At 50.0% G+C, this 14,045-nt stretch overlaps 1 protein-coding gene across 2 annotated transcripts in view; it reads right to left on the reverse strand.

The window, feature by feature from the left end:
• Positions 1–14,045, reverse strand: part of LOC146009822 (uncharacterized) — a 21,160-nt gene continuing 7,115 nt past the window's right edge. For both annotated transcript variants that reach the window (XM_083150333.1, XM_083150331.1), the window contains exons 3-5: positions 12,838–12,935; positions 12,143–12,731; positions 1–1,810 (exon numbers count right to left, since the gene is read on the reverse strand). In XM_083150333.1, the coding sequence (XP_083006459.1) occupies positions 510–1,810; positions 12,143–12,731; positions 12,838–12,935 (1,988 nt within the window). In that variant the 3' untranslated portion in view covers positions 1–509. The remainder of the gene's footprint in view (positions 1,811–12,142; positions 12,732–12,837; positions 12,936–14,045) is intronic.

Genomic DNA, 14,045 nt, shown 5'->3' on the forward strand with positions numbered 1-14,045 from the left:
AGCAGGCGCTTCCCATGCTTGATAGGAGAATGTTATATACTTTTATATACACTAACTCTGTAATAGAAGTCCACCATGAGAAGCCCTACGGTATTCAGTGGGAAGACACATAGGTCATGTAACACCCAGGCACCTTCACATGCTAATCAGATCTTCTTATGTGGACTTTCTGATGTGTAACCAAATCTGATTTTATTATTCAGTATTTTGAGCACTCAGGATCTTATTTGGATCCCTAAAAATTGCACAGATGCAGGGAAACAGCTGTCCAATACTATACAAATGCAAGAGGAGGCGTCTGAAGGAGATAAGATGCCTCCTCCCCATGTCTGAGGATTCAGCATCAGATCACGATCACAACTCATGATGGTCAGTCTGCACAAATCAAACATTGGCCATTGGATCCAGACAGCCGGGTCCAGGAAGTTTGCATATGATTCTGCAGACTTGTAGGCAACTCATTGCATTTGCATACAAATCCAAATCACACCCTCAACACATGGAAATGGCTACACACTTGTGTGAATTCTCTGATGTCTGACAAGATCTGATTTCTGTGTAAAACATTTCCCACACTCGGAACATGGAAATGGTTTTTCACCTGTGTGACTTCTCTGATGTGTAACCAGAACTGATTTTTGTATGAAACATTTCCCACACTCAGAGCATGGAAAAGGCATGTCACCTGTATGACGTTTCTGATGTACAACGAGATGGGATTTTTGTATAAAACATTTCCCACATACAGAACATGAAAATGGCTTCTCCCCTGTGTGTTTTCTCTCATGTATAATGAGATGTGATTTCTCTGTAAAACGTTCCCCACACTCAGAACATTGATATGGTTTTGTACCTGTGTGCCTTCTCTCATGTATAACAAGATCTGATTTGTATGTAAAACATTTCCCACACTCAGAGCATGGAAATGGCTTCTCCCCTGAATGAATTCTCTGATGAACAAGAAAATTTGATTTGTGTGTAAAACACTTGCCACAATCAGAACATAAAAAAGGTTTTTCACCTCTGTGACTTCTCTCGTGTGAAACAAGATCTGATTTCTGTGTAAAACATTTCCCACACTCAGAGCATGGGAATGGTTTCTCACCTGTGTGAGTTCTTTGATGTGCAACAAGATATGATTTCTGTGTAAAACACTTGCCACACTCAGAGCATGAAAATGGCCTTTCACCTGTGTGACTTCTTTCATGTATAACAAGATTAGATTTGTGTGTAAAACATTTCCCACACTCAGAACATGGAAATGGCTTCTCGCCCGTGTGACTTCTCTGATGTCTAAGCAGATCTGATTTCTGTTTAAAATATTTTCCACACTCAGAGCATAAAAAAGGTTTCACTCCTGTGTGACTTCTCTGATGTCTAACAAGATCTGATTTCTGTTTAAAACATTTCCCACACTCAGAACATGGAAATGGTTTCTCACCTGTGTGACTTCTCTCATGTCTAACCAAATCTGATTTCTGTTTAAAATATTTTCCACACTCAGAGCATGGATATGGCCTCTCACCTGTGTGACTTCTCTGATGTCTGACAAACACTGACTGACATACAAAACTTTTACCACAATCAGAACAAATAAAGACTGAATCCCCAGTAACCCCAGAACTATGTGTAGAACATTTCCCATGATTAGTAGGATCAGATGGTATATCAGCGCTGTCAGGTACAGGATGTATAGTTAGGGTAATGGGGATGTCTCCTGGAAATTTCTGCGTGATGTCCTCTTCTGTTTTAAAATCTGGTGACAAAATGAGATCTCCCTCCGAGGTCTTTCTGCCGGACCCTCCATCTGCTGGAAATGAAATGTATGACAATGTAACGTTATTACCATGAGGACCAAGTTAATGAGATCAAGAGGTTCAGTTGTTTCATTTCAATTTCAACTAGAAGCTTGTACCCATCCAAGTTACAGCCATCACACCTGTCCTAAAGGTCTCTGAGAAAGCCCAGGCTAGGAACTGAGAACATTCCCCCATGAGTGTAGGGCAATATAGCAGGAGACCCCTCACATGTTTAACGTTATTATTTTTCTGTAAAACATTTCCCACACTAATATAGTTATGTATCAGTGCCCAAGCTATCACAGTGCGGGTGAGTAGTGTGGATGGATGTTCACTTTGTGATACTGATTTGTGAATGAAAAGGCATCATATCCAAAGGTCCTGTATCGGGATTCCTGAAAAAGGTTATCACAGTTTGGGTCTCCTGGGACCTGGCCAATAGAGGATCCTGCTTACCATCAGTAACTGCCTGCTATGCAATGGGTGGGCATAATGCTGCCATCACCAGCCTTGGAACCAGACTTTACTGCTCAAGCTTCTACCAGCACCAGAATTGCAATGAAGCCCCATGCAGGCTCTCTGCGCTCACCACCTATTTTATTCTCCCTCTATGCGGGTCGTGGACGCCCACGAGGGAGAATAGCCGCTGCCCGGGTGTCTGGCTTTTAGCAGTCGGGATTCTGACGTCGGAATCACGACTGCCGGTGAGACCTCCAGCACCCCTGCTGATGACCCGCCTTCTTACCGACTTCAGATGACCCCCCTGGTCGCTTACCTGGACCAGGCCATGCACGGAAGCTATCCAATCAGACTATGAGGATACTGGGTGACCTGGTATCCGAGGGTTCAGTGATCACACAGCGGAGCGGGTTACAACGAAAACAAGATGAACTTTATTCAAGGAGATTCAGATACCCAGGAAACAGCAGCAGGTTTATACTAACAGTCCATTCCGAATTCAGCAAAGTCCTCACCAGCTGTTCTATACAGATTGAGCGCCTATCGGCCAGCCTGCATGATCACCAGATGTCCTGAGCTGGTGCAGGCTGGCGGACAGGAGCTCCACCTGTGGGGGAGAAACCAGGAGTATAATAGGGGCTGATGGCTCCTGATGTATGAGATACACCAGAGAGTGCGGGGAGGAGACTGGTCAGATCTCTGGGCTGGTAACACACAGTGACATGATGTGAGGGGTAGAGCAGGAGTATAATAGGGGCTGATGGCTCCTGATGTATGAGACACACCAGAGAGTGCGGGGAGGAGACTGGTCAGATCTCTGGGCTGGTAACACACAGTGACATGATGTGAGGGGGAGAGCAGGAGTATAATAGGGGCTGATGGCTCCTGATGTATGAGATACACCAGAGAGTGCGGGGAGGAGACTGGTCAGATTTCTGGGCTGGTAACACACAGTGACATGGTGTGAGGGGAGAGCAGGAGTATAATAGGGGCTGATGGCTCCTGATGTATGAGATACACCAGAGAGTGCGGGGAGGAGACTGGTCAGATTTCTGGGCTGGTAACACACAGCGATATGATGTGAGGGGGAGAGCAGGAGTATAATAGGGGCTGATGGCTGCTGATGTATGAGATACACCAGAGAGTGCGGGGAGGAGACTGGTCAGATCTCTGGGCTGGTAACACAGTGACATGATGTCAGGGGGAGAGCAGGAGTATAATAGGGGCTGATGGCTGCTGATGTATGAGATATACCAGAGAGTGTGGGGAGGAGACTGGTCAGATCTCTGGGCTGGTAACACACAGTGACATGATGTGAGGGGGAGAGCAGGAGTATAATAGGGGGCTGGTGGCTCCTGATGTATGAGATACACCAGAGAGTGCGGGGAGGAGACTGGTCAGATCTCTGAGCTGGTAATACACAGTGACATGATGTGAGGGGGAGAGCAGGAGTATAATAGGGGCTAATGGCTCCTGATGTATGAGATACACCAGAGAGTGCGGGGAGGAGACTGGTCAGATCTCTGGGCTGGTAACACACAGTGACATGATGTGAGGGGGAGAGCAGGAGTATAATAGGGGCTGATGGCTGCTGATGTATGAGATACACCAGAGAGTGCGGGGAGGAGACTGGTCAGATCTCTGGGCTGGTAACACACAGTGACATGATGTGAGGGGAGAGCAGGAGTATAATAGGGGCTGATGGCTCCTGATGTATGAGATACACCAGAGAGTGCGGGGAGGAGACTGGTCAGATCTCTGGGCTGGTAACACACAGTGACATGATGTGAGGGGGAGAGCAGGAGTATAATAGGGGCTGATGGCTCCTGATGTATGAGATACACCAGAGAGTGCGGGGAGGAGACTGGTCAGATTTCTGGGCTGGTAACACACAGTGACATGGTGTGAGGGGAGAGCAGGAGTATAATAGGGGCTGATGGCTCCTGATGTATGAGATACACCAGAGAGTGCGGGGAGGAGACTGGTCAGATTTCTGGGCTGGTAACACACAGCGATATGATGTGAGGGGGAGAGCAGGAGTATAATAGGGGCTGATGGCTGCTGATGTATGAGATACACCAGAGAGTGCGGGGAGGAGACTGGTCAGATCTCTGGGCTGGTAACACAGTGACATGATGTCAGGGGGAGAGCAGGAGTATAATAGGGGCTGATGGATCCTGATGTATGAGATACACCAGAGAGTGCGGGGAGGAGACTGGTCAGATCTCTGGGCTGGTAACACACAGTGACATGATGTGAGGGGGAGAGCAGGAGTATAATAGGGGCTGATGGCTCCTGATGTATGAGATACACCAGAGAGTGCGGGGAGGAGACTGGTCAGATTTCTGGGCTGGTAACACACAGTGACATGGTGTGAGGGGAGAGCAGGAGTATAATAGGGGCTGATGGCTCCTGATGTATGAGATACACCAGAGAGTGCGGGGAGGAGACTGGTCAGATTTCTGGGCTGGTAACACACAGCGATATGATGTGAGGGGGAGAGCAGGAGTATAATAGGGGCTGATGGCTGCTGATGTATGAGATACACCAGAGAGTGCGGGGAGGAGACTGGTCAGATCTCTGGGCTGGTAACACAGTGACATGATGTCAGGGGGAGAGCAGGAGTATAATATGGGCTGATGGCTCCTGATGTATGAGATACACCAGAGAGTGCGGGAGGAGACTGGTCAGATCTCTGGGCTGGTAACACACAGTGACATGATGTGAGGGGGAGAGCAGGAGTATAATAGGGGCTGATGGCTCCTGATGTATGAGATACACCAGAGAGTGCGGGGAGGAGACTGGTCAGATCTCTGGGCTGGTAACACACAGTGACATGATGTGAGGGGAGAGCAGGAGTATAATAGGGGCTGATGGCTCCTGATGTATGTGATACACCAGAGAGTGCGGGGAGGAGACTGGTCAGATCTCTGGGCTGGTAACACACAGTGACATGATGTGAGGGGGGAGAGAAGGAGTATAATAGGGGCTGATGGCTCCTGATGTATGAGATACACCAGAGAGTGCGGGGAGGAGACTGGTCAGATCTCTGGGCTGGTAACACACAGTGACATGATGTGAGGGGGAGAGCAGGAGTATAATAGGGGCTGGTGGCTGCTGATGTATGAGATACACCAGAGAGTGCGGGGAGGAGACTGGTCAGATCTCTGGGCTGGTAACACACAGTGACATGATGTGAGGGGAGAGCAGGAGTATAATAGGGGCTGATGGCTGCTGATGTATGAGATACACCAGAGAGTGCGGGGAGGAGACTGGTCAGATCTCTGGGCTGGTAACACACAGTGACATGATGTGAGGGGGAGAGCAGGAGTATAATAGGGACGGATGGCTGCTGATGTATGAGATACACCAGAGAGTGCGGGGAAGAGACTGGTCAGATCTCTGGGCTGGTAACACACAGTGACATGATGTGAGGGGGAGAGCAGGAGTATAATAGGGACTGATGGATCCTGATGTATGAGTTACACCAGAGAGTGCGGGGAGGAGACTGGTCAGATCTCTGGGCTGGTAACACACAGTGACATGATGTGAGGGGAGAGCAGTAGTATAATAGGGGCTGATGGCACCTGATGTATGAGTTACACCAGAGAGTGCGGGGAGGAGACTGGTCAGATCTCTGGGCTGGTAACACACAGTGACATGATGTGAGGGGGAGAGCAGGAGTATAATAGGGGCTGATGGCTCCTGATGTATGAGATACACCAGAGAGTGCGGGGGGAGACTGGTCAGATCTCTGGGCTGGTAACACACAGTGACATGATGTGAGGGGGAGAGCAGGAGTATAATAGGGGCTGATGGCTCCTGATGTATGAGATACACCACAGAGTGCGGGGAGGAGACTGGTCAGATCTCTGGGCTGGTAACACACAGTGACATGATGTGAGGGGGGAGAGAAGGAGTATAATAGGGGCTGATGGCTGCTGATGTATGAGATACACCAGAGAGTGCGGGGAGGAGACTGGTCAGATCTCTGGGCTGGTAACACACAGTGACATGATGTGAGGGGAGAGCAGGAGTATAATAGGTGCTGATGGCTCCTGATGTATGAGATACACCAGAGAGTGTGGGGAGTAGACTGGTCAGATCTCTGGGCTGGTAACACAGTGACATGATGTGAGGGGAGAGCAGGAGTATAATAGGTGCTGATGGCTCCTGATGTATGAGATACACCAGAGAGTGCGGGGAGGAGACTGGTCAGATCTCTGGGCTGGTAACACAGTGACATGATGTGAGGGGGAGAGCAGGAGTATAATAGGGGCTGATGGCTGCTGATGTATGAGATACACCAGAGAGTGCGGGGAGGAGACTGGTCAGATCTCTGGGCTGGTAACACACAGTGACATGATGTGAGGGGGGAGAGAAGGAGTATAATAGGGGCTGATGGCTGCTGATGTATGAGATACACCAGAGAGTGCGGGGAGGAGACTGGTCAGATCTCTAGGCTGGTAACACACAGTGACCTGATGTGAGGGGGAGAGCAGGAGTATAATAGGGGCTGATGGCTCCTGATGTATGAGATACACCAGAGAGTGCGGGGAGGAGACTGGTCAGATCTCTGGGCTGGTAACACACAGTGACATGATGTGAGGGGGAGAGCAGGAGTATAATAGGGGCTGATGGCACCTGATGTATGAGATACATGCGGGGAGGAGACTGGTCAGATCTCTGGGCTGGTACCACACAGTGACTTGATGTGAGGGGGAGAGCAGGAGTATAATAGGGGCTGATGGCACCTGATGTATGAGATACACCAGAGAGTACAGGGAGGAGACTGGTCAGATCTCTGGGCTGGTAACACACAGTGACATGATGTGAGGGGGAGAGCAGGAGTATAATAGGGGCTGATGGCACCTGATGTATGAGATACATGCGGGGAGGAGACTGGTCAGATCTCTGGGCTGGTAACACACAGTGACATGATGTGAGGGGGAGAGCAGGAGTATAATAGGGGCTGGTGGCTGCTGATGTATGAGATACACCAGAGAGTGCGGGGAGGAGACTGGTCAGATCTCTGGGCTGGTAACACACAGTGACATGATGTGAGGGGAGAGCAGGAGTATAATAGGGGCTGATGGCTCCTGATGTATGAGATACACCAGAGAGTGCGGGGAGGAGAGTGGTCAGATCTCTGGGCTGGTAACACACAGTGACATGATGTGAGGGGGAGAGCAGGAGTATAATAGGGGCTGATGGCACCTGATGTATGAGATACACCAGAGGGTGCAGGGAGGAGACTGGTCAGATCTCTGGGCTGGTAACACACAGTGACATGATGTGAGGGGAGAGCAGGAGTATAATAGGGGCTGATGGCTCCTGATGTATGAGATACACCAGAGAGTGTGGGGAGGAGACTGGTCAGATCTCTGGGCTGGTAACACACAGTGACATGATGTGAGGGGAAGAGCAGGAGTATAATAGGGGCTGATGGCTCCTGATGTATGAGATACACCACAGAGTGCAGGGAGGAGACTGGTCAGATCTCTGGGCTGGTAACACACAGTGACATGATGTGAGGGGAAAAGCAGGAGTATAATAGGGGCTGATGGCTCCTGATGTATGAGATACACCAGAGAGTGCGGGGAGGAGACTGGTCAGATCTCTGGGCTGGTAACACACAGTGACATGATGTGAGGGGGAGAGCAGGAGTATAATAGGGGCTGATGGCTCCTGATGTATGAGATACACCAGAGAGTGCGGGGAGGAGACTGGTCAGATCTCTGGGCTGGTAACACACAGTGACATGATGTGAGGGGGAGAGCAGGAGTATAATAGGGGCTGATGGCTCCTGATGTATGAGATACACCAGAGAATGCGGGGAGGAGACTGGTCAGATCTCTGGGCTGGTAACACACAGTGACATGATGTGAGGGGGAGGGCAGGAGTATAATAGGGGCTGATGGCGTCTGATGTATGAGATACACCAGAGAGTGCAGGGAGGAGACTGGTCAGATCTCTGGGCTGGTAACACACAGTGACATGATGTGAGGGGGAGAGCTGGAGTATAATAGGGGCTGATGTCTGCTGATGTATGAGATACACCAGAGAGTGCAGGGAGGAGACTGGTCAGATCTCTGGGCTGGTAACACACAGTGACATGATGTAAGGGGGAGAGCTGGAGTATAATAGGGGCTGATGTCTGCTGATGTATGAGATACACCAGAGAGTGCAGGGAGGAGACTGGTCAGATCTCTGGGCTGGTAACACACAGTGACATGATGTGAGGGGGAGGGCAGGAGTATAATAGGGGCTGATGGCTCCTGATGTATGAGATACACCAGAGAGTGCGGGGAGGAAACTGGTCAGATCTCTGGGCTGGTAACACACAGTGACATGATGTGAGGGGGAGAGCAGGAGTATAATAGGGGCTGATGGCTGCTGATGTATGAGATACACCAGAGAGTGGGGGGGAGGAGACTGGTCAGATCTCTGGGCTGGTAACAGTGACATGATGTGAGTGGAGAGCAGGAGTATAATAGGGGCTGATGGCTGCTGATGTATGAGATACACCAGAGAGTGCGGGGAGGAGACTGGTCAGATCTCTGGGCTGGTAACACACAGTGACATGATGTGAGGGGAGAGCAGGAGTATAATAGGGGCTGATGGCTCCTGATGTATGAGATACACCAGAGAGTGCGGGGAGGAGACTGGTCAGATCTCTGGGCTGGTAACACACAGTGACATGATGTGAGGGGGAGAGCAGGAGTATAATAGGGGCTGATGGCTTCTGATATATGAGATACACCAGAGAGTGCGGGGAGGAGACTGGTCAGATCTCTGGGCTGGTAACACACAGTGACATGATGTGAGGGGGAGAGCAGGAGTATAATAGGGGCTGATGGCTCCTGATGTATGAGATACACCAGAGAGTGCGGGGAGGAGACTGGTCAGATCTCTGGGCTGGTAACACACAGTGACATGATGTGAGGGGGAGAGCAGGAGTATAATAGGGGCTGATGGCTGCTGATGTATGAGATACACCAGAGAGTGCGGGGAGGAGACTGGTCAGATCTCTGGTAACACACAGTGACATGATGTGAGGGAAGAGCAGCAGTATAATAGGGGCTGATGGCTCCTGATGTATGATATACACCAGAGTGTGCGGGGAGGAGACTGGTCAGATCTCTGGGCTGGTAACACACAGTGACATGATGTGAGGGGAGAGCAGGAGTATAATAGGGGCTGATGGCTCCTGATGTATGAGATACACCAGAGAGTGCGGGCAGGAGACTGGTCAGATCTCTGGGCTGGTAACACACAGTGACATGATGTGAGGGGAGAGCAGGAGTATAATAGGGGCTGATGGCTCCTGATGTATGAGATACACCAGAGAGTGCGGGGAGGAGACTGGACAGATCTCTGGGCTGGTAACACACAGTGACATGATGTGAGGGGGAGAGCAGGAGTATAATAGGGGCTGATGGCTCCTGATGTATGAGATACACCACAGAGTGCGGGGAGGATACTGGTCAGATCTCTGGGCTGGTAACACACAGTGACATGATGTTAGGGGGAGAGCAGAAGTATAATAGGGGCTGATGGATCCTGATGTATGATATACACCAGAGAGTGCGGGGAGGAGACTGGTCAGATCTCTGGGCTGGTAACACACAGTGACATGATGTGAGGGGGAGAGCAGGAGTATAATAGGGGCTGATGGCTCCTGATGTATGAGATATACCAGAGAGTGCGGGGAGGAGACTGGTCAGATCTCTGGGCTGGTAACACACAGTGACATGATGTGAGGGGGAGAGCAGGAGTATAATAGGGGCTGATGGCTCCTGATATATGAGATACACCAGAGAGTGCGGGGAGGAGACTGGTCAGATCTCTGGGCTGGTAACACACAGTGACATGATGTGAGGGGGAGAGCAGGAGTATAATAGGGGCTGATGGCTCCTGATGTATGAGATACACCAGAGAGTGCAGGGAGGAGACTGGTCAGATCTCTGGGCTGGTAACACACAGTGACATGATGTGAGGAGAGAGCAGGAGTATAATAGGGGCTGATGGCTCCTGATGTATGAGATACACCAGAGAGTGCAGGGAGGAGACTGGTCAGGTCTCTGGGCTGGTAACACACAGTGACAGGATGTGAGGGGAGACCAGTAGTATAATAGGGGCTGATGGCTCCTGATGTATGAGATACACCAGAGAGTGCGGGAAGGAGACTGGTCAGATCTCTGGGCTGGTAACACACAGTGACATGATGTGAGAGGGAGAGCAGGAGTATAATAGGGGCTGATGGCTCCTGATGTATGAGATACACCAGAGAGTGCGGGGAGGAGACTGGTCAGATGTCTGGGCTGGTAACACACAGTGACATGATGTGAGGGGGAGAGCAGGAATATAATAGGGGCTGATGGCTCCTGATGTATGAGATACACCAGAGAGTGCGGGGAGGAGACTGGTCAGATCTCTGGGCTGGTAACACACAGTGACATGATGTGAGGGGGAGTGCAGGAGTATAATAGGGGCTGATGGCTCCTGATGTATGAGATACACCAGAGAGTGCAGGGAGGAGACTGGTCAGATCTCTGGGCTGGTAACACACAGTGACATGATGTGAGGGGGAGAGCAGGAGTATAATAGGGGCTGATGGTTCCTGATGTATGAGATACACCAGAGAGTGCGGGGAGGAGACTGATCAGATCTCTGGGCTGGTAACACAAAGTGACATGATGTGAGGGGGAGAGCAGGAGAATAATAGGGGCTGATGGCTCCTGATGTGTGAGATACACCAGAGAGTGCGGGGAGGAGACTGGTCAGATCTCTGGGCTGGTAACACACAGTGACATGATGTGAGGGGGAGTGCAGGAGTATAATAGGGGCTGATGGCTCCTGATGTATGAGATACACCAGAGAGTGCAGGGAGGAGACTGGTCAGATCTCTGGGCTGGTAACACACAGTGACATGATGTGAGGGGGAGAGCAGGAGTATAATAGGGGCTGATGGCACCTGATGTATGAGATACACCAGAAAGTGCAGGGAGGAGACTGGTCAGATCTCTGGGCTGGTAACACACAGTGACATGATGTGAGGGGGAGAGCAGGAGTATAATAGGGGCTGATGGCTCCTGATGTATAAGATACACCAGAGAGTGCAGGGAGGAGATTGGTCAGATCTCTGGGCTGGTAACACACAGTGACATGATGTGAGGGGGAGAGCAGGAGTATAATAGGGGCTGATGGCTGCTGATGAATGAGATACACCAGAGAGTGCAGGGAGGAGACTGGTCAGATCTCTGGGCTGGTAACACACAGTGACATGATGTGAGGAGAGAGCAGGAGTATAATAGGGGCTGATGGCTCCTGATGTATGAGATACACCAGAGAGTGCGGGGAGGAGACTGGTCAGATCTCTGGGCTGGTAACACACAGTGACATGATGTGAGGGGGAGAGCAGGAATATAATAGGGGCTGATGGCTCCTGATGTATGAGATACACCAGAGAGTGCGGGGAGGAGACTGGTCAGATCTCTGGGCTGGTAACACACAGTGACATGATGTGAGGGGGAGTGCAGGAGTATAATAGGGGCTGATGGCTCCTGATGTATGAGATACACCAGAGAGTGCGGGGAGGAGACTGGTCAGATCTCTAGGCTGGTAACACACAGTGACATGATGTGAGGGGGAGAGCAGGAGTATAATAGGGGCTGATGGCTCCTGATGTACGAGATACACCAGAGAGTGCGGGGAGGAGACTGGTCAGATCTCTGGGCTGGTAACACACAGTGACATGATGTGAGGGGACAGCAGGAGTATAATAGGGGCTGATGGCTCCTGACACCACCACTGGTACCGTACTGAGGGTGTAGGATAAGAGATTGCTGTAGTGACTGAGCAAGGAGAATATTATTACTCACCTGTGCTGATATCTGTATGGACTTCTTCCTCCTTACACCGCTGATCAACCCTTACATATGTCTCTTCTTCTCCCTCTGCATCTTCTGCCTTCATATCAGTCACATATGTATCTTCTTCTCCCTCTGTACCTTCTGCCTTTATCTCAGTCACATACGTCTCTTCTCCTCCCTCTGTATCTTCTGTCTTCATCTCAGTCACATACGTCTCTTCTTCTCCCTCTGTATCTTCTGCCTTCATATCAGTCACATACGTCTCTTCTTCTCCCTCTGCATCTTCTGCCTTCATATCAGTCACATACGTCTCTTCTCCCTCTGTACCTTCTGCCTTCATATCAGTCACATACGTCTCTTCTTCTCCCTCTGTATCTTCTGCCTTCATATCAGTCACATACGTCTCTTCTTCTCCCTCTGCATCTTCTGCCTTCATATCAGTCACATACGTCTCTTCTTCTCCCTCTGTATCTTCTGCCTTCATATCAGTCACATACGTCTCTTCTTCTCCCTCTGTATCTTCTGCCTTGATATAAGTCACATACGTCTCTTCTTCTCCCTCTGCATCTTCTATCTTGATAACAGTCAGGGATTCACCCTAATTTAAGACAATAACATTACACAGTATAAGACACACAGCTCCTGTACAGATCATATAGTGACAGTCACTTTGATATGTTGGCAAGACCCTAAATCCCACCTACCTGATCCACCTGTGGGGTCCTGTGATTCTCCTCTGTCCAATCCTGGGAATACAGAGGATGGGGACATCTCTCTGGGGTATCTCTGTTACTGGGCCCATCTGTAGGAGACACGCAGTGACTGAGGACATGGTATATATGTGATTATCCTGGGAATACAGAGGACGGGGACATCTCTCTGGGGTATTCCTGTTACTGGCCCATCTGTAGGAGACACGCAGTGACTGAGTACATGGTATATATGTGATTATCCTGGGAATACAGAGGACGGGGACATCTCTCTGGGGTATTCCTGTTACTGGGCCCATCTGTAGGAGACACGCAGTGACTGAGGACATTGTATATATGTGATTATCCTGGGAATACAGAGGACGGGGACATCTCTCTGGGGTATTCCTGTTACTGGCCCCAGCTGTAGGAGACACACAGTGACTGAGGACATGGTATATATGTGATTATCCTGGGAATACAGAGGACGGGGACATCTCTGGGGTATCTCTGTTACTGGCCCATCTGTAGGAGACACACAGTGACTGAGGACATGGTATATATGTGACTATCCTGGGAATACAGAGGACGGGGACATCTCTCTGGGGTATTCCTGTTACTGGGCCCATCTGTAGGAGACACACAGTGACTGAGGACATTGTATATATGTGATTATCCTGGGAATACAGAGGACGGGGACATCTCTCTGGGGTATTCCTGTTACTGGGCCCATCTGTAGGAGACACGCAGTGACTGAGGACATTGTATATATGAGATTATCCTGGGAATACAGATGACGGGGACATCTCTCTGGGGTATCTCTGTTACTGGGTCCATCTGTAGGAGACACACAGTGACTGAGGACATGGTATATATGTGATTATCCTGGGAATACAGGGGACGGGGACATCTCTCTGGGGTATTCCTGTTACTGGGCCCATCTGTAGGAGACACACAGTGACTGAGGACATGGTATATATGTGATTATCCTGGGAATACAGAGGACGAGGACATCTCTCTGGTGTATTCCTGTTACTGGGCCCATCTGTAGGAGACACACAGTGACTGAGGACACTGTATATATGTGATTATCCTGGGAATACAGAGGACGGGGACATCTCTCTGGGGTATTCCTGTTACTGGCCCATCTGTAGGAGACACACAGTGACTGAGGACATTGTATATATGTGATTATCCTGGGAATACAGAGGACGGGGACATCT

The sequence above is a fragment of the Crinia signifera genome, chromosome 6, assembly GCF_055691185.1.
Source record: "Crinia signifera chromosome 6, ASM5569118v1, whole genome shotgun sequence".
NCBI classification, from domain to species: domain Eukaryota; kingdom Metazoa; phylum Chordata; class Amphibia; order Anura; family Myobatrachidae; genus Crinia; species Crinia signifera.